The 23,381-nt window shown below is 38.6% G+C and overlaps 6 protein-coding genes and 2 non-coding genes across 8 annotated transcripts; all 8 read left to right on the top strand.

Moving 5' to 3' along the window:
• Positions 1–205: 205 nt before the first annotated feature.
• Positions 206–1,728, top strand: J7337_013616 (uncharacterized protein; the record flags this gene model as incomplete). The annotated part of the gene is made up of 9 exons (XM_044831097.1): positions 206–328; positions 391–434; positions 484–621; positions 668–734; positions 781–808; positions 926–980; positions 1,029–1,395; positions 1,440–1,524; positions 1,574–1,728. 9 exons carry the CDS (start codon positions 206–208, stop codon positions 1,726–1,728), a joined length of 1,062 nt encoding a protein of 353 aa, XP_044674372.1.
• Positions 1,729–2,931: 1,203 nt separating this feature from the next.
• J7337_013615 (uncharacterized protein) lies at positions 2,932–5,168 on the top strand (the record flags this gene model as incomplete). Its single annotated transcript, XM_044831096.1, has 7 exons — positions 2,932–3,035; positions 3,082–3,218; positions 3,278–3,562; positions 3,712–4,065; positions 4,123–4,237; positions 4,295–5,009; positions 5,163–5,168. The coding sequence occupies 7 exons, from the start codon at positions 2,932–2,934 to the stop codon at positions 5,166–5,168; spliced, it is 1,716 nt and encodes a 571-aa protein (XP_044674371.1).
• Positions 5,169–6,907: 1,739 nt separating this feature from the next.
• On the top strand, positions 6,908–8,224 carry J7337_013614 (uncharacterized protein; the record flags this gene model as incomplete). Its single annotated transcript, XM_044831095.1, has 1 exon — positions 6,908–8,224. One exon carries the CDS (start codon positions 6,908–6,910, stop codon positions 8,222–8,224), a length of 1,317 nt encoding a protein of 438 aa, XP_044674370.1.
• An 8,754-nt stretch (positions 8,225–16,978) lies between these two features.
• J7337_013613 (uncharacterized protein) lies at positions 16,979–17,383 on the top strand (the record flags this gene model as incomplete). Its single annotated transcript, XM_044831094.1, has 2 exons — positions 16,979–17,178; positions 17,230–17,383. 2 exons carry the CDS (start codon positions 16,979–16,981, stop codon positions 17,381–17,383), a joined length of 354 nt encoding a protein of 117 aa, XP_044674369.1.
• Positions 17,384–17,572: 189 nt separating this feature from the next.
• Positions 17,573–17,655, top strand: J7337_013612. The gene has a single exon. It is a non-coding gene; the product is annotated as a tRNA-Lys (tRNA).
• A 516-nt stretch (positions 17,656–18,171) lies between these two features.
• On the top strand, positions 18,172–18,900 carry J7337_013611 (uncharacterized protein; the record flags this gene model as incomplete). The annotated part of the gene is made up of 1 exon (XM_044831093.1): positions 18,172–18,900. One exon carries the CDS (start codon positions 18,172–18,174, stop codon positions 18,898–18,900), a length of 729 nt encoding a protein of 242 aa, XP_044674368.1.
• A 249-nt stretch (positions 18,901–19,149) lies between these two features.
• Positions 19,150–19,246, top strand: J7337_013610. The gene has a single exon. It is a non-coding gene; the product is annotated as a tRNA-Ala (tRNA).
• A 1,967-nt stretch (positions 19,247–21,213) lies between these two features.
• Positions 21,214–22,833, top strand: J7337_013609 (uncharacterized protein; the record flags this gene model as incomplete). The annotated part of the gene is made up of 1 exon (XM_044831092.1): positions 21,214–22,833. The coding sequence occupies one exon, from the start codon at positions 21,214–21,216 to the stop codon at positions 22,831–22,833; it is 1,620 nt and encodes a 539-aa protein (XP_044674367.1).
• Positions 22,834–23,381: the final 548 nt, after the last annotated feature.

The raw sequence follows: 23,381 nt of genomic DNA, 5'->3' as shown, positions 1-23,381 counted from the left end.
TCGTTCTAAACCGCATGCCAGCCCCACCAAAACCTGTTTCTTTATCGTATCACCAAACGCGCCTCGCGTGCCCAAGAGTTCCCCTCAATCCCCTTTTTCGCTGTTGGTCGACGTCAAATTCCACCATCACACGCAGAACGACACAAGCAGAGTCATATTCCAGCCCTTGCAGATACTGTTGGTCACGCACTGCAGTACATACAGCATGTCCGAACAGCCCCCCTCTCCTCCTGCTGCTGCTCCTGCTGCGGCTCGGTCCGATCTAGCGTCGGCCGTTGAGTCAGCTCCAGCGCCGCAGCCTGAGTTAGTTCCCGCTGCTGATCCACAGGTGAGTTTGACGCATTTCTCGTATAGATATGCGTATTCCGGGCCGTTACTAATGCCTGTTAGGATGGCGATGAGAGTGAGACCGACTCGGCTGTTGGTGATGATGCGTATGGGACCCTTGCTGATACTACCTCACCGTTGCTGACCGTTCTGCAGGGCGAGCTCCACTGCTTCCATCACCTCCAGCATCCTTGAGTACCGCACTATTCAGGGCCGGACGTTTCACAGTGATAGACATCCTACCGAGTACTTTACTCCTAACGATGAGCAGCAATCTGCGTCCATTGACATCAAGTATGCGACACCTTCTCGGGGGCTGAACCTTGCTGACATTCGCTAGCCATCACGCTTTGACGCAGCTTCTCAGTGGAAAGCTCTTCCTTGCCCCTATCAAGGACAACGTGCAGGTAAGTGCATGTATCATTGGTCTTGTGACATGCTCACACCGATTAGAAAGTACTCGATGTAGGAACCGGAACAGGTGAGACTTGCATGCATATCGTTCGTTGACTTGGCTGACCAGGTACAGGTATCTGGGCGATGTAAGGCATCTCAACCCTCCACCATGATGATGACTCACCATTTAGTGATTTCGCAGACGAATACCCCGAGGCTGAAGTCATCGGCTCTGACCTCTCACCCATTCAACCCAGGTACGCCATGCCCCTTCCCTGCCCAATCATCTCACTCACCATCCCCAGCTGGGTTCCCCCCAACGTCAAGTTCGAGATCGACGACGCCACCCTCCGCTGGACATGGGACACAAACACCTTTGACTTCATCCACATCCGCTATCTCTTCGGCGCCATCAAAGACTGGGCGTCCCTCTTCAAGGAAGCTTACCGCTGCTGTGCCCCCGACGGCTGGATCCAATCCGCCGAAGCAGACGTCCACATCCGTAGTGATGACGGAACCACTGATGATCTTGACTGCTTGAAGCTCTGGGCGAAGCTCTTCACTGAAGGTGGCGCTGCTCTTGGAAGCCCGTTCTTCGTGCAGGAGGGTGATTTGCAGGAGAAGGGCATCCAGGCCGCTGGGTTCACCGACATCAAGAGTATTGAGTACAAGGTGAGTTAAAGTCCAAAGATTGTGAGGCAAGGCTGATGGTTTAGTTCCCTATTGGTGGTTGGGCCCGCGACCCTGAACTCCGTTCGGTCGGTAACTACGTCAAGGCGACTCTCGAGAACGATCTCGAAGGTACGTCTCCAGCTTCCCCCCCTCTCTCTCCCATACTGAGAAACTCCAGGCTACACCCTCCTCCTCTGGAAGACCATCCTTCAATGGCCTGAGGACGAGTATCAAGTCTTCCTCATGGAGATGCGCAAGTTTCTCAGAAACAAAAAGGTCCATGGTTACATGACTGTTCGCTACGTCTACGGTCGCAAGGCAGAGGCTTCTTGAGGCGTTCTTTACGAACTGTCATAAAAAGAATCATTTGTGGGAGGTCATTTGTGTTTGAGCATGAAATGAGATGAAATGAGAGTTGGACAACGTCTATAGCATACGCACGAATAGTGGTTTCCTAGAATTCATGTTGCATTGCATTGGCCTTGTTGTTCTACTCTGCCCCCTTACCTCAGTGATGATCAAGACTTCTATTGACATTGAAAACGGTTGTCTTCTTTCCCTAAATGACGAAAAGATGTAAAATTTTATGAGAAAGGTCCACCGTGATGCAGTCACGAAGTGCAGCATGTTCAACAAAATCTCACATTACTCAAACCCTGTCTCACTCACATCGAGGTACAGGGTATGCACCAACGTGAGATTTATGGAGTCTGTTTTGAAACCTCCAATGAGTCGCTAAATGATGGAGCAGCCTGTAAAATGACAGACAACGAATAAACAATGCCTACTCTGTAGAATACTTGCCGCGTTCGATTGGACCAAAGAGTATCCCATCGCCATTGGGGACTCGACTAGTCCCACCACATCCAGCCAGCGATTGGCTACCGGTCGACGGAGGAGAGTCCGACGCCCCGAGAAATAAGGCCAAGACGGGGAGGGCGGTCTTGAGCTCCGGTTGGTGCTAAACAGAATCAAGCTTTTTGATCCTCCATTATGATCTCAACGCCCGCAGACCATGTCATCTGAATTTGAGGCCTCCCTTTGACTTGAGTGTTTGTTCCATATGTGTTCATTGTGAACAAAGAGCTAATGAGTGTGGATGTGCGTTGTTCTGCGTCCATACGCTTGCGTTGGTGGTGATCTTGGCTGCAAAGGTGTAGCATATCCCAACAGCCCGGGAATGCCTACCAAAAGCTTCTACTTGCTGCACCAGCATATCATAAATACATCTTGCGTGACCCCACAGCACTTGACTTCTTTGTCTAGTAGTCTGACTGTTTCAGGCATGCCGAAGGGGGCAGGGCAACAAATTGCTCAGTATAAAATGTCTAGAGCGCTTTTCCGTCCCTTCTCACCTTTTCAACCGTAACCTTATTCCATACAACGACTGCGGCTTTCGTCACTCATCTCGCCCAACATGCTGCGCCCTCCGATCAACTTTCTCACACTACACTGTGATGCTACCCACTTCCGCGTGCAGTCTCTACCATGTGATAGCTAATCTCTGATTTGCCGCTAGATGCGTACATCATCTTAATGGGCTTGATAGCTATCCCTATTCTGTACCCTTACGGAAACATGCCCGCCATCGATGCTTGGTTCTTTGGTGCCAGTGCGTCCACGGAATCTGGCTTGAACACGTGCGTTACGAATTCTCCTCGTGACGATTTCTGACTTGTTTGGCAGTATCGACGTCAAGGATCTCAAGACATATCAGCAGCTCTACATTTACTTCATCCCTATCTTGACCAATCTGGGCTTCATAAATATTGTGGTAGTCATCGTGCGCCTCTTTTGGTTCAAGAGGCACCTAAAGCGTCTTGGTGAGTACTTTCCAAATCCATTCAATTGTTTGCCCAAAGCTTATCATAGCAACCTGCAGCTCCTCAAATGCTTGGCAACAGCACAGGCATAACTGATGTCGACATTGAGAGTACTCACAATGAACCGAAAGTCCTTGCTGATACAACTGAGAACTCTGCTGAAGCCACTGATGAGACGAATGGTAAGGCTAAAGCGACAGATGACCTCGTCGAAGAGGATCCTACAGTTGCAAATGAAGACAGGCGAGTTGCCCGTACCATGACCATCACCTTCGATCCATCCACCGAACAGCACAAGGATGACGATGCCCTCTACATCCCTGGTCCGCGAGCTCGCGATCGCGGTAAGTCTACTCCGAAACGCCTGAGATGAGTACTGATAGATCGGCCAAGGGTATCCAATTGCTCCCAGAGCGGCGCGGCATCCGGAAGATAGTGATGATGGTGAGGAACTCTACCGTAAGGTATCTGCTCTTTTACTGATCGACCATAGACGATGCAATCAAACCTGTACCCAGCAGAAATCAGAATGACGGAAGCTTCTCCATGCGTCGCCGCCGACGCTTCAGCAGCGATGACGGTCTAAAAGTCACAGCTTCCCGCTCCATGGATCGGGCTGCGGGCGTAGCAGCCTCCCTCCTGGTTTTGGGATCACAGACCGCGCCTCAGCCACGGCCCATCTCTTCAGACTCAAACCGACAGCCTGCCATCAACGACGTCCCATTCCTCTCACGGCAAGCTACCCTCGGACGGAACTCGCAGTTCAAGAACCTCACATCCCATGATCGAGAGATTCTCGGTGGTATCGAGTATAGAAGTCTGAAGCTGTTGCTGAAGATCGTTGTGGGTAGGTTCTTGCGTTTCGAGTCGGCAAGAGGTGCATGATGGCTAAAACTATCGACAGTTTACTTCTTTGGTCTTCATATCTTTGGTGCGGTTTGTCTCGTCGGCTGGATCCATACTGCTGATAAGCACTACGCGGATATCTTGCAGGCAAGTGCGCAGGATAAGACTTGGTGGTAAGCACCCAGAGACCTGTGCAGTATAAATTAGCTGACCACATTGACTTCACACAGGGGCATCTACTCTGCTCAGACAATGTATGATAACTTAGGTTTTACTCTCACACCGGACTCCATGATCTCATTCCGCACTGCCAAGTGGCCCATGATCCTGATGAGCTTCCTCGCATTCGCTGGGAACACGCTCTATCCCGTCTTTCTGCGCCTGAGCATCTGGATCATGTCAAAGCTGGTACCAAGGACCTCACCTACACAAGAGTCCCTCGCATTCTTGCTCACTTATCCTCGTCGATGCTACACGTTGCTCTTCCCCAGCGGCCCGACATGGATCCTCTTCGGTATCATCTTTGCTCTCAACTTCATCGATATCCTTCTCATAATAATTCTCGACCTCTCCAATCCCGAAGTTTCTTCCCTTCCGCTTTCTCAACGCATCCCAGCCGCTATCTTCCAGGCTGCATCAGCGCGCCATACTGGTACCGCCAGCTTCAATCTTGCAAACGTCAGTCCCGCTGTGCAGCTCAGCTTACTGATAATGATGTACATCGCCGTTTTTCCCATCGCGATCAGTATTCGTGCATCGAATGCTTATGAGGAAAAGTCCCTTGGTCTTTGGGAAGAAGAGAAGTCTCTGGACGAGAAGCACAGCAAAACTTATCTCTTGACGCATATGAAGAACCAGCTTGGCTTCGACCTTTGGTATATCTTCTTGGGTACTTTTTGTATCTGTATTTCTGAGTCGACAAGGATCGCAGATGTCAACGAGCCTGTAAGTGTGCTTCCTAGTGTGAGAGCAAGGGTATAATCTGACATTCATCCCAGGCTTTCTCGGTATTTTCGGTCTTGTTTGAAGTTACCTCTGCATAGTAAGTGTTGCTTTGGCGGGATCAGTGTGGGAGATAAGTGCTAACCCTCTGGTCAGCGGTAATGTTGGGTTGAGTCTTGGATACCCAACAGTGAGCACCTCACTCTGTGGCATGTTTGGAACTTTTGGAAAGGCAGTAATATGTTTGATGATGATTCGAGGGCGTCACCGTGGATTACCATATGCCCTCGATCGTGCCATAATGCTCCCTACTGGGCAGATTGCTGAGAACTGAATGGCACTTGACAGGATGTCAAGACTCTAGTAGACAGTCGTTGCTGTTCAGGATTTGAGCGACATCCTTCTAGGGGCTTCTCTAATGATCCGACTCTACTTTATGTACAGGATTCTCTTAGTGCGAGGCAATGATAAATAGCAAATGGCACAATATCTCGTCAAACACAATCGGTGAAGTCGTTAAAATTCGATTCAAGACTCTGGAGAAAGCTTGAAGTAGTACAGTTCCCATGATCAGGATGAAACCAGGTATGGACAAAATACTAGGATAGAAGAAATACACCACGAAGACGATAGAACTTGCCCTAGCCAATTGCCATTTCAGGACCAGAGTCAAGGGATTAAACAGAGGTTTCGCTTCATTGAACATACTGGATGTTCATTGGCGCGCTCGGAAAAGGGGCTTTGCCATTGGTCCATTTCCGCCGGCACAGTCAGACCCGATCCTTCAGAGTCATGGAACAAAGAACTTATCAAACCGACGATCAGTTCGAGATTCCTTTCATTCAAAATTCCATTTCAGTGGATATTTCGGATTCCCAGGTTTCTGACTGGTTCAGCATCGAACGGTGAAAGTCCTTCGCCCACAAGGTGCAGTTCATTGACCAACCCGACCCTTCGAAAGTGGACATTTTCCCCTTTCGTGTCGCGAGGTAACATGGAACGGGTTGCACTTGGAAACAAATCGGTATCTAGTGCTTACCTTAGAGAACTTGTCGGCATGAATCACTCGATAGTTGTAACTATGCTATCTCGATCCCTCGAGGTTGATCGCAAACAAGATTAGATCCTCTGATCCCCTAATAAAGGGCCATTCTTCATCTTTTTCAGCATGCCCATCCTGGTCGGCATATAATCTCACCCCTTAGTTCTATATCAGACGTTTAGGTGTACAAGAACTCATCCTTACTAAGATGGCAAACAACACCATTTTCATGTCTCCTGAAGAGTCAGAGCGTATCCAACGCACAATCAAAGATCTTGCAAGGCTGCGCGAAGAACAGACAAGCCACTCGAGGGAACCTACAGATCCCAAACTCTTAATCGAGCAGGCTATCTCTACGTCTCTGATGCAAGAGATTTCCTCTGCAGCCTTCGGGCTTGGTGCTCCAAGAAAGAGTCGAGAGACAATGGTAGCTTACGGCGTAGGCATGCAATATCCCCCCAGTACAGCCAAAGTTGCGGATCTACAGCCAATGACCATCAAAGACCTGAGGATGGAAACGCACCATCGGGGCTTCTTCCTTGCCTTGCGCCGTATCTCACCCGTTTGCATACTCCAGGCATCCTCCTGGACTGTCGTCAAAAGCCAGTTGTCTGACGAGGTGGAGCGGCTGGAGGTCTTTCTTCATACATCGCAGTATGGCAGCAATACCTTGGAGATAGCTTCTGAGCTGGTGATCAAAGAGCCATACTACACTCTCAATACCCATGGAGAATGCATAATCCGGATAGATCATCCATCAGACCTAATAATTGCCGCAATCTCCGAGAGCCCAGAATCTTGGAGAGACAAAGAACGTCACTCTAAAAGACCAGACAGTGTATCTCCAAGCGAATACAAGATGAAGGGAAACGACGCACTTCTGAAGATGAAGAACTATCCAGGCGCGTACTTTTGGTATACGGAGGGTCTGAAGCTTTTGGAGAGTGAAGGAGGTTGTGAGACTGTACGGAAAGACCTGTACCGTAACCGAGCCCATGTCGACCTTCAACTTCAGAGATTCGATGAAGCAATATCGGATGCTTTGAACTCTCTTACTTGTGGTGAGACTAAGGAGCTTAAGTCTCTTGATGCCAAAGCATATAATCGCGCAGGTATTGCGGCATACTCTCAAGGCGAGTTCTTCCAGGCTCGACGCTACTTCGAGCAGCAAGAGAGACTCCTACCAGAAGACCAGCAGCCCAGGTTACATCTACGAAGAGTCGATGCAAGAATGCGAGAAGAGGCTGAGGGTGTCTACAATATGAAGAAAATTGTGAGCAATCTGCCCAAGACGGGAGGTAGACCCGACACAGCCTCGTATTACGGTCCAACAGAGATCAAAACCAGCCCTGGAGCTGGTCGCGGTCTTTTTGCAACCAGAGACATTGAAACAAACGAGATCATCCTGTGTGAGAAAGCATTTTGTGCAGCCTGGAGTCATGAGACTGAAACGTTTACGGCGCTGGCGTGTGATATTCGAGAAGACGCTGCTATCAAGGTCTTTCCGGCGGGTTTGCACAAGGCCGTTGTGAGAAGGCTTCTCAACAACCCATCTCAGGTCGAGAAGGTCCTCAGTCTCCATGGAGACTACCGTGGACTTGGTGAAAGGTTGCAGGATGTCGATGGCTCGCCCGTGATTGACACGTTTCAGGTACACGATATTATCCAACGCAACGCCTTTGGCATGGGTCAGCAAACCGGAGATCAGGATGTAAGCAATGCCAGTACTGGCCTTTGGATACGTGCATCGTACATCAACCATTCGTGTATCCCCAACACAAAGAAGGATTTAGTTGGTGATCTCATCATCTTTCGCGCTATAGGAAGAATTGCAGGTGGTGAAGAGATCACCCATAGCTACGAGGACTCGAGTGACTATGAGGCAAGAAGGGCAAACATTCGCAAGACATGGAACTTTGCATGTCGCTGTCAGCTTTGCCTTGTGGAGGGAGAAGAGAGTGGGGATGTCCGGGAACGAAGGCGTCAGGCTGAAGGAAAGGTAAATAGCTTTGTAGAAGCAAATAGCCCCTACGGTGCGAGTAGGATCATGTTGAGAAAGGCAAGGATACTGCGTCGGACACTGAACGAGACGTATGACGAGAAGAGCTATGAGGTAGTGCCTCGGAGGGCACTTGCGGCGATAGATGAGTGGCTTCGAATAGCGAGTGCCAGCTAGGTGTCACATGTCAGAAACTGCAAGAGATATTGAGGGCGCAAGTCAAGATACCCCACTGTCAATCCAAAAGATATGACCCTATATTTTGGGCTTCCCGTGTCACAGGTCGTTTGGGCCATTGTCTGATCAAGTTGTTCATCAGCCACTTGACCAAGGACTACATAGCCACTCTTCAAACAAAGCCTTAGTATAGAGGGGCCCATTCTTTTGGTACCTCAGGGTATACGTTTCGCGTTCACGCAAGCATCGCTCTTATTTACAGAATCGATAGACATGGCCATCATGTATGTCCTTCAGGAGGTCTGCATGAGTATAACCTTCGCAGATCAGATCATCTGAAACATGAGGAGGAGGGAGATCATCATAAAAAACCATGTCAAATAGTGCATGAGCCATAAAACAACTTGCTCCTTGATGTATGTAAGCGCCAAGCCAACCATGCATTGGCCAGGGTTTGCAATTAGTTTAGTTTAGTATACTAATACTAAAAAAAAAATACTAATAGTATACTAATACTAAGAAAAATTTAGTATTAGTATATTAATACTAAGAAAAATTTAGTATTAGTATACTAATACTAAAAAAATTTAGTATTAATATACTAATACTAAAGAAAAAAAAACTTTAGTATTAGTATATTAATACTAAAATTTTTTTAATATTAGTATACTAATACTAAAATTTTTTTAGTTTAGTAAATACTAAAAAAAAATACTAATTAATATAAATATTAATAGTATTTATATTAAGTAAAAATACTAAAAAAATACTAAAAATAAATAAATATAATAAAAGCTTTTTTATTTAAAATAAAAAAAATATATTATAATTATTTAATAAATATTACTATAATATTATATATAAATAATATTATACTTATATATAATAAAGTTAAAAGATTTTTATTTATTTTTATTTTTAATATAATTTAAATAAAGTATTTTATTAAATAAAATACTTTAAATTTAAAATACTTTATAAATATTTAATAAAATAATTATTTTTAAATTTTTTATAATTAATAATACTTTTTAATTTAATAAAAGTAAAGTATTTACTTTTAAATTTATATTATTAAAAAGTTATATTTATATATTTTATTTAATAAAATTATTTATAATTAAAATAAATATATTATAAAAGTTTAATTTAAAATATTTAATTAACTTTAAAATTAATATTATTATTTAAAATAAATAGTAATATTTAAGTTATAAAATTAATATATATAACTTTTTAATAATATAAATTTAATATATTTATAAATATAAATATATTTATAATAATTATAAAATAGCTATATCTTTAAAACTATTAAAGCTAAAATTATAAAAAAATATCTATTAAATAGTAATTTTTTTACTTAGTAAGACTTATAAGTATAGTGCTAATAGCACTGTATAGACTGTCTGACGGCTTAATTATCTATCTGCTTAATACTGTGTAATACTACCTTAACTATATAGCTAAAAACTTTAAAAAGTAGGTCATTAAATAGCAAAAAAACGATTTTATTTATCAAAAACTATTAGTATTAATAGCACTGTATATACTGTATAACAGGATAATAATCTATTTAAGATTATAAATTTATTCCTTTAATTTTAAAGTATAGTTTTTTAAGATTAAGAAATAGTAAGAGATCAAGAGATATATTATTTTAATACCTGAATTTCACTGATTTTACTAGTACTACTTCTATTCCTATATTCCTATTCCTAGACTTAAAATATCTATAAAAGAGAAAAGGAATTCCTTTTTTACCTACTTCCTTTTCTATTATTAACTAACTAACTAACTAACTAACTAATAAAATAAATAACTAACTAGCTTTTTTAATATCTTATTTTTCTTATTTTAAAAATATATTATAAAAAAAACTTATTAAGTATATATTTTTATATCTTTTAAGTATTTTCTTTTTATTTTTATTTTATTATATATATATATTATTAATTATTTTAGGTCTTTTTTAAAGAAATAAAAAAAATCCTAGAAGGCTTATATATTAGGGGTATTATAAGTTAAGGATAATAGCTATAAAATATTATATTTAAAATCTTATAGCTTCTCTTTATAAAAAGCTTACCTTTATTAGGGATAATAGGTAAGGTAATATTATATTTACTATTTAAAGCTTTATAAGCCCTCTACCTTCTCTTTATAATATCCTTAATTTATAAGTTAATAGGTATTTATCTTTAAAAAAGAGATTTTCTTTCTATAAAAGGCTATTAATTATAGACTTATAGATTTTATTAAGCGTTTTTTTTTTAGAATTATTATTATTTTTTATATTAAAATGCATTTTATGTTATTTATTTTTTAAAGATTTAAAAAAGTATTTTTATTTTAAAATTTAATACTAATTACATATAGGTTACTTTTAAAAATCTTTAAAAAAAATATATTTATATTTATTTTTTTATTAACTTAAAATTAAAAAAAACTCTTTTAATAAAGCTTTTTTAAAATAATATTCTTTAAAAAAACTCTTTTAAAAATCTCTTTTTAAAAATCTCTTTAAAAAAAAATCTTTTTAAAAATCTCTTTTAAAAAAACCTCTTTAAAAAATCTCTTTTAAAAAAACCTCTTTAAAAATCTCTTTAAAAAAAAACCTCTTTAAAAATCTCTTTTAAAAAACCCTTTTTTAAAAGCTTTATTTAAAAAAAACTCTTTTAAAAATTATACTTTTTTAAAAAAAATTAAAAGAATTTTATTATATTATTTTTAAACTTTTTTTTAGCTTTTTTAACTTTTTATATATATTATTACTAAGTTATATATATATAAAAATAGAATCTAGCTTTAATACTTAATCTAGCTTTACTATAGAGCTTAAAAGTAGTATAGAAGTTAGGGATAATTCTTTTATCCTTAAATTAAAAGGTAAATATAAATATAATTTAATTTATTTATTTTTATATTATAATATAATATTAACTTATATATTTTTAAATAACCCTACCCCTTAAAAAAGAGATAAATATAACCCTAATATTTATATTTTTAATAAAGGGTTATTTACTAAAGAAATATTACCTAAAAAGGAAAAAGAAAAAGAATTCTTATTAGTTAAATATACTTTATAAGTTACTTATTATTTATTTTATAATTTATATTATTTTATAATTTATTAATACTTTTTTTTTATTATTTAATAATATTTATATTAATTTATTTATAGATATACTTATATTAAAAAGGAAAAAATAGAAGGTTTTTAGTCTTCTAACTTTATAAAGCATTATATAAGTAATTACCCTAAAATAGCTTATAATACTAAAAGTAAAAAAAACCCTAATTTAAAAAGAAGTAAGTATTTTTTAATATTTATTTTAATATTTAAAGAAATAATTAATAAAATATAGAAAGGGATATTATAGATCCTGAAGCTTTAGATTTATCTAAATCTAAATATACTAAAGTTATTACTTTTTTAAAAGATATAGCTTTTAAAAAGATATTATTATTTTTAATAAATAATAATATTTCCTTTAATACTATTTATTCTAAATCTTTTAATAATTTATTAAAATATTATAATAAGTAAGCTTTTTTTTATATTATTTATATATATTATATTAATATTTTAATAATAATAGCCCTAAAATTACTAAGTCTAATATTAGAGATAATTTAACTATTTTCTTTAATAAGCAAAAGGCTATATTAGAAAAAGAAATTCTAGAGAATATTAATTCTTTAGGGTCTTTTTCTTTAACCTTTAACTTATAAACTACTAGTAATTAAGACCCTTATTTAGGGATTATTTTAATATTTATTTCTAAAACTTTTAAGTTAAAATATTATTTAATAAGTAATACTTTATTATTATTTTTATTAAAAAAATACTAATTTATTTACTATATAGGCTTTAAAAAGCTAACTGAAAAACACTCTAGATCTAATATATTTAAAGAATTTAATAATATTTTAAATTCTTATAATACTTTAGAATTAGGATCTATTATTAGGTAAATAATTTCTTTTATATATTTAAATATTAAAAGATAAAATGTCTCTGCAGCAATACGCAAGGTATAGCTAATAAGGTCTTATAATAAGAATAACACAATATAATGCTTATTTTTCAGCATATTACATATAAGGCGTTATATATAACGCTAAAAAACACAATAACTTTAAAAGCAAGTCTTAAGGTTATACGGCGCTGCCTTTAACCTTATGATCCAACTGAACAAGTGGCCTCAATCCACAAGTATAAAAAGATGTTTTCCCCGGCCTTGGCAGGCCGAAGGCCTTCTCCATCGTCACCCGGATATATTTAAATATATATATAATTAACTTTTTTTATAGTATTACTAGAAATAATACTAGTAATAATAATACTTTTATAAAGTATTTTTCTAAATATTATTTAAATATTATAAATAATACTTTTAAAGGAGATATCTGCTATATTATATATATTATAAATATTATAGTATAAGATATATTAAAAGAGTTTTTATTAAATAAAAAAATAAAAGAAGATTTAACTATATTTATTAATAAAAATATAATAAATATAGATAATAATTCTTTTATTTTAAAAATCCCTTCTTTTTCTAATAGCTATAAGTTTAAAAAACTATATTATTATATATTCTTTTTAAAAAATACTAACTTTATAGCTTTAATTTTATAAATTAGGCATTTTATTACTATTATAAAATACTCCTAAGAGCCTAAAGCCCTTCTTTTAAAAGGTATTAAAAAAGCTAAAGATAATAATCTTTTAAAATATAATAAAAAAAATCTATTTTTAGGTAAAGTATATATATATATATATATATATATATATATTTATAATTACTAATACTTATTTATAGATAACTTAACTTATTAGAATTTTACTTATTATATACTTAATTCCTTAATAGATTTAAAAGAAGCTATTTTATTTCTATTAAAAAATACTAAAAATAAAGAATTAAAAAATTTAATAAGTATAGAAAGAGATTTCCCTTTAATTATTAAATTAAAGGATCTTTTTTCTATTTTTTTAACTCCTTCTATTAAATTATAAGGCTAGGTATATATTACTTTAAACTTAAGTTTATTATTTATTTATAAAATATTTAATAAGCTAGAAAAAGTTAAAATTAAGTATAATACCTTAAGCCAGTTTAAAAATATAGCTATAATAAGTAATATATTAATTTTCTTTTATTAAAAAGTATTTACTAATATTATTTAAAATAGAATACTTTTTATTTATCTTTATATAATGCTACTAATTATAGTATTAAAAAGCTAGAAAAATATTTTCCTAAAAAGCTTAAAAAAGGAGATTTAAAAGAATATAAGTCTTATTTTTTTAGTATTATTTTAGACCTTAGGTTTAAATTAATATACTTTAAAGAAAGTGGCCTTTTATATTACTATAAGGCTATTTATAAAGATATTTTAAATTTATTTAAAGTAAAATATTCTTAGTAAGTATTTTATTTAATATTTATATAATATAATTTTTTTCTAATTTTTTTTAGTATTTAGACTGAAGTAAACTTTTCTACTAACTTAGAAAAATTAAATAGCTTTCCTATTTCTAATAATAACTTAGATTTTAAGAGTGATTTATATAATAAAGCTATAAAAACCTCTAAAGAATATTCTATATATCTTATAGAAAGAGTATCTATAAGAGAAGTAAGTAAATTTTTATTTTAAGATATTTTATATTTTTAATAAATTAAAATAATAATATTATTATATAGGAAAGTCCTTTAAGCTACTAGGAAAGATATAGTTATAAATTTCTTATATTAGCTATTTTAGCTAGAAGATATTTAGCTATTCTTATTACTTTAGCTTCTATAGAGTTTACTTTTTTTATTAGTAATAATATTATTACTAAAAATAGAAATAGACTTAATCTTAATTTAGTAAAAAAGCTTATATTATTAAAAAGCTAAAATAAATCTATTACTGAAATAGAAGAGGAATATAAATAGGAAAAAGAAGAAGAAAATAATATTATATCTTTAGAAGAAGAAAATATAGTAATAAGAAAAAAAGAAAAGGAAAATTAATATTTTTAATTTAATTTAATTTAGTTATATTATAGTTTTTTAATATTTAATATATAATATTTAATATTATTTTAATTTTATATTAAAAAGATAAAATGTCTCTGCAGCAATACATAAGGTATAGCTAATAAGGTCTTATAATGAGAATAATATAATATAATACTTATTTTTTAGCATATTACATATAAGGCATTATATATAATGCCAAAAAATACAATAACTTTAAAAGCAAGTCTTAAGGTTATATAGCGCTGCCTTTAACCTTATAATCTAACTGAATAAGTGGCCTTAATCTATAAGTATAAAAAGATATTTTCCCTAGCCTTGGCAGGCTAAAGGCCTTCTCTATTATCACCCGGTTAAGGCAATTAACACTAAGGCTCTAACCTTAAAGGCCTAATTCTAAATAAGCCAGAAACTACAAAGACTATCTAAAGATGCTACGCTGCGTAATTAGTATTAATAGCTATAACTATCCTGTTATAGCAGTTAATGCCTATATAAACAGTAATCTAACTAATATTAACGATTTTAATATTAATAATATCCCTAATTTATATACCTTCTTTTAATATCTAAATATTATAAGCAAAAACCTGCCGCATATTAATAAATTAATGCTAATATAGTAAGTTAATCTTGCAATCTTTAATTGTACTGTAAGGCTCCTAGATATATAAAATGCATCTATTATACTAACTATTATAAATGAATTGAGGGCCTTAGAAGACCTAGCTAATTGCTTAAGGCAGGATCAGGACCTATTAATAGAGTAATAGGCCTTTATTATAGCTATTAGATTAGGCGGCGGCAATGGCTAATACTGGGTGTAGTTTATGGAGTTAAAATGCGCGGTTAAAGTAGTCGAATTGATAGTGTAAATGTTGTATCGCGGGAATTAAGGGCTATCGTAAGGTAAAGGAAAGGAAGTGAAAGGGAAAAGAGGGGTAAAAAGGTAAATTATAAAATGAAGGTTTTGGTATTAGGGGAAAAACTATAAATGTTAGCGGGCTAAAGCTGGCTTGGTAAGTTAGTAATAGATTAGATCAGGTCGTAAGGCAATGTAGAGCAGTATAAGGAACATAAATTAAGGGTAAATATAGCTAATGAACACTTGGGTTTAATTTTATATATTATATTTAAAACTTTAAAGCTATAATTAAACTATTTAAAGATTTACTTTTAAATATAATATTAAAGCTATATATTTATAAAAGCTATTAAGGCTTAAATAAAATAGCTAATAAATTTACTATAAATAGTAAGATATATTATAATAACTAATAAGGTAAAAGAAAAGGTATTAAGTAAATAAAAGGTTATAACTACTAAATAATAAGGTATAGGGTATGATTTATAGGATAAAAGTAGGTCTATTAAATAAAGTAAATTTTTCCGAATTTAATAATATATATTATATAATTAAAAAGCTAATAAGTCTTTAATTAAAAAGGAGTTCCTAAAATAAAAAATCCTAAGGTTTATATAAATATTTTAAAAAGCAGGTATTAAATTTCCTAAAGAGGGCTAGACCTAATAATAATAAAATAACTATTATAAAAATTATTAAAATTTAAAAAAAAATAAGATATACTTTTTACTTAATTTAAAAAGCACTAGCCTTTAATAGGCTTATAAAGCTTAAATAAAAAAGTAAAGTTTCTTATAATATATTATAAATTATTTAATTAATAGTAAAGTTAATAGTATTATAAAAAAGTAAAAAAAGATTTAAATAATATTTAAATTCTTTTGTTTTATAATATATATAGCTTATTTAAAATATAAATTAGTAAATTAGTATTTTTAATATATTAAAAAATCTTTAGTATTAATATACTAATACTAAAATTTTCTTAATATTAGTATATTAATACTAAAGAAAAAAGACTTTAATATTAGTATACTAATACTAAATTTTTTTTAGTATTAGTATACTAATACTAAAGATTTTTAGTATTAGTAAATATTAAAAAAAAATACTAATTAGTATAAATACTAAAAAAAAAATATTAATAGTATACTAATATTAAAAAAAAAATACTAATAGTATACTAATACTAAAAAAAATTTAGTATTAGTATACTAATACTAAGAAAATTTTAATATACTAAAAATACTAATTTACTAATTAGTATTTTAGAAAACCCTGTGCATTGGACATTTCGTACGCGCAAGCCGAGTATCCCGGTCCACTCACGTGTCAGCGCTAAGACACTCCAGCTACCAGTAAATCCCAAGAAGGGCGCTGATCTGAAATATGCAGGCGACGTGGCGCAATAAGGGATATCATCTCGTAACCCAAGCCTCTTGTTGAATTCGCCCAGACTGGGACGTGCATAACCGCTGGGAGAAAAGATGCCGTTTCCGTTCTTGGCTAGGATTCACCCTATAATATGTGGGAGGCCAAGGCGGTAAAATGCGGGCGGGAGTGATCAGATAGCCGACTCCTCCGCATTGTATGATGTTGAGGCTTGTGAGGCCTCTCGTGAAGATAACTTCAACCTCCGACTTTGAAGCTTGGCACATATGCATGTCCCAGACTGGAACACAGCCTCAGAGAATGAAAGAGAAGGAGAGTGCGGGGTTGATGAGGGATGAGTTGTATATAAAGACGCCGTTCTCTTCTTCAATCATCCAAAACAACTCACATCATCACACTACACGCTTCTTCTCTCTCTCCCTACCAATTCTTCTACTCTCAACAACCTTCAAAATGGGCAGACTCGACAACGACAACTGGCTGTACCCAGGTGACAGCCTCACCAGCGACAGCGGCAGTAACGAATTCAGAATGCAAGAAGACGGCAAGATCGCCATCTACTGGGAAGGTGAATTTGTGTGGCAGAACACAGAAGACCAGCGCGACGACATCAAGGGCATCCATCTTCAAGAAGATGGCAACTTTGTCTTGTAGTAAGTATACGACCCGTGAAGGCATATCCCATGAGCTGACGGGCTACACAGTACCCATGACGACGAAGCTGTTTGGGCTTCTGACACTTGTGGCCAGGGTGATGAGGTCTATCTCGTTGTACAGGATGATGGAAATGTTGTCTTGTACAAGGGTGAGGATGATGAGGCTGAGGCCGTTTGGGCGACTAGCACCAACCAGATTTAAGTATCATACGCTAGCTATTCGCCAATAAATGATAAAATACTTGAAGAAAACAACGAGATTACCTTTGACCCATATGGTTTAGCTGCAATGTATCTCGTGAAGCTGGTCTGATCTGTAAATGTCAGTGGGAGTGGAGTTTGGCTGCATAGTCTTCATTTTAGAGATCCAACAGACATCATCAAGAGCCACGCCCGGTTAGCTCAATCGGTAGAGCGTGAGACTCTTACGAGTACGCGATCTCAAGGTTGCGGGTTCGACCCCCGCATCGGGCTGTTCCTATATTCGATTGCGAGCGTTAGCGAGGCTTTCATTTTTGCAGATTATGCTTCAGCACCTCTAATCTTCTATCCATCCATCCCACGTGCGTCATTGGTGACATTCAGTGGAATAATAAAGTTATGGACGCGTAATACTTCAATTACTTTGAGTTTGTCTTTTTACCTGGAACCGATTTTGAGTTTATGCTCCGCGGACCCCGCTTTGGTTCTATGAGGCTGTGATGTTGCCATTTCCGAAGCGGCGTTATCATTTCATCTTTATGCAGATCAACACAAGCCCCAAGGTTAACCATGCGCATCGAAAAGTATCCTTTATCTCCGCCAACTTTGGAGGAATTGGCGGCTAAACTTCAAGCCCCCTTGGCAGCCAATTATGAGCACTCCACAGTGAGTGTCGTGCCCTGCCCGGATCTTCGGCAAGCGCCCTATCATCTAGCTACTCAGGGGTTATCAGGGGATGAGAAGATAGCAGATGTAGGAGGTCAACCGAATTTATTCCCGCGCCCCAAGATGGATTATGTTTGGTCCATGGCTGAGCTTGCGGAGGCTATGGATATGGATCCCGCGAAGGGGGGATTACTCGGTGCTGGAGCTGGCCCGCATCCTGTCGTTGGGCAGAACTGTGAGCTTGCGCCAAATATTGGCTGGCAAGGCAGCTTTGAGAGTGTCAAGAATGAGAGTCGTTATGCAAAGATCGACAAGGAGACAAGCGCTGTCCATGTCGAGAAGAGTCCTTCTTTGGACTGCGCCTTGATGATCAACTTATTCGGCTCCTCAGGCAATCCGGGACCAGTGATCAAGATTACAGCTCGGAAGAGAACAGGCTCTGAGAGAAGTTTTGCAGAGTGTATCCGAAAAGGTCTCCATCAAGCATACAGCGATTCGCAGACCGTCAGTCTCGGTGGACTCTTCTTGGTCAAGAACGGCAAGGCAAAATACCATATCATGCCTGACTTCCCAGCCGAGAAAGATTTGCCATTTGACCATCGTAAAGATGTGGATAATTGGTTGACCTTCCACAACTTTGACGCACCAATGCTTTGTTTATCGGTGTTGCATTCAGCTGATCCTGGAGGAAAGATGGGCTTACGGATTGAGCATACGCATTGCTACGCTGCAGACGGGAAAAATGCTGGAGGTCATTATCATTATGATTTGGACGATACGGAGGATGATATTGAGTATGAGGCGTATTTCAATACTGCCAAAATGATATATCGACTGGACAGACCAAACTGATCTGGCGAGCTTACCCTGGACTTGTCAGGAACTTTGTACTCTAGCGCCCTGTCCTCCCAAGGGATCTCGGGAAATGTTGGCAAATTGTGAAGAAGATTATATAAGAGACATTGAATTAAATTCTTCTCGTTGCGCTTGCTTATGGAAGCCAAATGACATGGAATCACTGTGAAAAACGGCGCGCAGCGCATAAACAATCTCCATGTTCTGAAATTGTCCAGCTCCTCTCATCCAATCATAAGTCGTTGCGGGCGAATGGTTTAGTGGTATAATACTCCCTTAGCATGTTTTCTCTTAAGAGACGTCCTTCTGGGAGTGGTCCAGGGTTCGATTCCCTGTTCGTCCAAGATAGGTGGTTTAAATCCACCATTATCCGCTTCCTTTTTCCCAAGTCATCTTTTTACCCTTCATCCTCACTATCAAATGTCATGAGCTGATGGGATGATCTGATCATGGATCAGTTACAATTCAGTTGAATCCTTTTGTCCGGGTGCTGCAAGCGAGTCCTTCCCCAGATTGGGTACCTTGTCGTTGAATGGCACGTTTTGAACTCGTGATGCTCGTATACGAACTGCTGACAGTTTAATCAGAACACCACGGAAACAATCCGTGCTTTCTCGTATCCTGCCTTATGAGACTGCAAGTCACAAATGCTAAGTGGAATAAAAATAAAAATAAAAATAAAAATAAAAATAAAAATAAAGCTCACCCTGGCCCCAGTCTCGTTCTTTTTTGCCAAGACCCTAAGCAAAACCTTCAGATAGCTTGCAGCCGCAACGGACGGGATAGCCGATGCGGCTTGAAAGATACTAGCGCTGACTTTATCGTGTTCGAAATGTCCGGTTGCGACGTTGACAGGTGCTGCAAGAGGAGATACCCGGTCTGTCAGATCTCAAGAGCAACGTTGCAGAATGTTGGATGTTGAAGCTGCATCATCGAAGGCTGAGTATGATTCTTCAGAGATAAGGGTCTTCAAGAAGCGGCTGTCATTCTGTATTGGGTATTAGCCGAAGCCATCGTCAATAGTCAACGGTGGCTAGCGCTCAAGTGGCACGATCAAGTCCGTATTTGAAAGTGACGGAACCAACGACGTTGCCAACGTTGCAGCTATTTTAAGTCATCAATTCGTGAGATTGGAGGCGTTTGCCAATGACTGAGATAAAAATCGAAGCATTGGATGCGCGTCATTGAGCCAGCAGAATGTACGGCGTGTTATTTCCACATATTGTACATCTCCAATACGGCGCAAGCCAGCAGGATACAGGCGCAAATGTTTTGTCCGATCCATCGTTCACGTCCATGTCACAAATCGTGTGTCGCCAAGAAAAATAGGCGCATTGCATCGCTTCGATATCACATTACTCACAGAAACTCCGCCCCCGTCCAATCTATCACCTCTGCCTGGTTTCAAGGATACGTCTCACCAGCTGTATTGTGCGACATCTTGTTCCACGCAATCAAAGCAAACGGGGCTTATCCTACTCCTTACAGGCTTACAGCAGCAGTAGGTATGACAAGAATTCCGAGTTTCCCACGGCAAGTCGGCAGTTTATAATTGATTGCATGGGGGTCCCCGCGGATCGCCGTGCCGAAAAGAAAGTGATGTCAATAAAGAGCTTGCGCGGCTTGACTCGCTCGCTGAGTGGAGCTGGAATTCGATAGAGGCCATGCTCAGCTGCGTGCCAAACCTTTTTTGTGGCGTCTGGGAATGTTTCTGGCACGTTGCAATGGCGTTATTCCACTGGACGCGCTTCTATTTTGAGCACTGCACAGTGAAGCTGGGCTTGCATTCCAGCGGCTAGTTGCCGTTTTACCAACCGCCACTGATGAACGCAAGGATAATTAATGGTGTCGCAGTTGTTTTACGGTATGAATCATGTTTCAGATTAAACAGAGTGCGAGATAGGGAGGCTAAGGAGGAGGGGTTTCACTTTTTTACGGCAGATCCAGTAGCAGGGCCGAGAACTGCGGAGACCCGGTTAGATCGGATGGTACAGGGCATTTAGGCCTGCAGGGCACTCACTACAAGGGATACAGGGATACAGGGAGAGGGCAGAACTGACAGTGCTTGGCGAAAGCTTGAGTCTTTGACCACGCGGCGTCTAAACAACCTTGACCCAGAACCTTGACCTCCACTATAACCTTGACCTTGGTTTGGTGGGTGTTATGACGAAACGGAATACGATGTGGGTTCGTATGACCCAGTCCGACAGTCCCTCTCGTATATCATTCAAGCTTTGGCCGCTTAACTTTCTCCTTCATCTCAACATCACAGCACTGCACTGCACTGCACTACGGCTTCATGATATCACCATGCGGTCTCACAACCACTTGCTGCGCGGCGTGCTAACGTTCGTGGCCATTTTGACCTTCTGCATTATTCTCACCACAATATTTCACATCAAAATATCAGACGGTCTCTCACTCACACCAGTCCAAGAACGGCCTTTCTTTTATGAGGAGCAACCCCCACCTGAAGAATCCAACCGCTCCAAGCCCCCACAGAAGACATCACCAAAGGAGCCTTTCCATCGACGACCCCAACACAAAGACGATGACGATAAGAAGAAGGATCAATCGAATACTCAAGATGACTACTACGATCTCCGCCTCGACCGTGGCGACGACGCTGAGGATAAACCATATGTCGACTATCATCTCTTGACCAGTCTACGGAACAACATGGGCTTTTATAACAAGATCGATGCGAGAAAGACTGGCCACAAGCTTTTCAATCCAACGATACTCGAACTGCCTCGTGATGCTAATACCACTCATGACTTTCTCGTCATCGCGCGCACGACACATGTCGCAAAAGAAATCAACGGCAAGAAGTACAAGATCGCTCGTCAAGTCGCCACCTTTGCGAACCTCACCACCAATTACCTTGGCCGACCGGTCATCAGAACCGGTGAATGGTCTACAATGCTGCTGGAAGACTTCGGTGGACCGGAACATCACTGCAAGAGACAGCCCGACATGGATAAGTACGTCGGCCCAGAAGACATGAAGCTATTCTGGACTCGCGCCGGCGAGCCTCTTCTCATTTTCACTCACCAAGTCAACGATGAGACAATGTGCCAAGGCCAGTTCCTCATTGACGTGCGCGCCGCCCTCCCTGAGCTGGAACAAGCCCTCGGTCCCAACTTTGCAGCCCGCCTACCCTCAATCCGCTTCGCCGAACCAACACTCCTCGCTCGCGAACCAGCACCAGGCGAAGAAAATCACCCTCGATACCAGCGCGAGAAGAACTGGGCGCTAGTTCAATCCCCCTTTAGTCCAGACTCCGAGCTTTTGATGATGGTTGAGCCGGGACAATTATTCCGTTGGAAATCCGCCGAGGAGCCCGTTGAGCCCATCGTCGCTGCTGACGACCAGGAATCGGCTGTTGAAGAACCATACCCGCCAACGGCAAAGCCGGGGAAGACCTGGCACGGCAAGAAGAGAAAGACATGTATCCACGATGTCATGCTCGACGATAGCCACGTCCACCAGAGCTCGCCTATGCTGAGTGTCACAATGTGCAACCGCGGAGCATGCGAACCCGATGAGCAAAACACCGTTCTCATGGGCATCGTGCAGCGCCGACAAGACTTCCCGGGCGCTTCGTTTACGTGGTATGACCGCCGGATAGCAGTGTACGAATCAGCAGCGCCGTACCGCATGATCAGCGTCGGCAAGAAGCTCACGTACCACGGAGAATCGGACCTCAGCTATTCCTGGACGGGCTCCATGTCGTACTACACAAACCAGACCGAGTTCCCACCGTCGAACCACGGATATCTCGACGACGAGGTATGGCTGGGCTTTGGCGTCAAGGATGCAGCCGCTGGGTGGCTGGACGTCCGGGCCAAAGATCTCATTGCAGATCATTACATGTGTCAGGGGGCATCGGTGGAATACAAGTATTATAGACAGGGTATTTCGGCATAGCGCGGTGTGTATTTTTTGGGTTGGCGTTAGGGGAGGGGGACTAGACTACAGATACTGCTTCTCTTTGTTCTTTTGACCAGAGATAATTCGATACCAAATTTTATTATTGTGATAATCATGAACATTCTGTGTCGGTTGTTTGATGTTTGTCAGACTATTGATTGACAGATTTTGTTAGTGTCGGTCAATTGCCGAAACAGGTTTAGGCATAAGGGGTAAACGAAGCGGTAGTTGATGCAATACGAGAATTTCAAATGGAGATAGCCCAAAGAATGATATGATGTGTTTGCGCCTAACGAAAATAGCAGTCAATAGTCGCTATCAAACTAGTCAGGCGTTGACCGTCAGTTCAATCAAATGTGAAGGGGCTGGTCCAGATCTGTCATATCACATCGCAACAACTGACAACAGGACTACGGTGCAGTCACGTCACAAAGGATCATCCATTTAGTGAACCTAAAACCTGGTATAAACTGGAGCACGATTATACTTCTCGAACCTGATTGAATGCGTTAGTGAGTTCTGCCGCTGATCCGGCATCTCGGCCA

The sequence above is a fragment of the Fusarium musae genome, chromosome 11, assembly GCF_019915245.1.
Source record: "Fusarium musae strain F31 chromosome 11, whole genome shotgun sequence".
NCBI classification, from domain to species: Eukaryota; Fungi; Ascomycota; class Sordariomycetes; order Hypocreales; family Nectriaceae; genus Fusarium; species Fusarium musae.
This window is presented reverse-complemented; position numbering and strand designations above follow the sequence as displayed.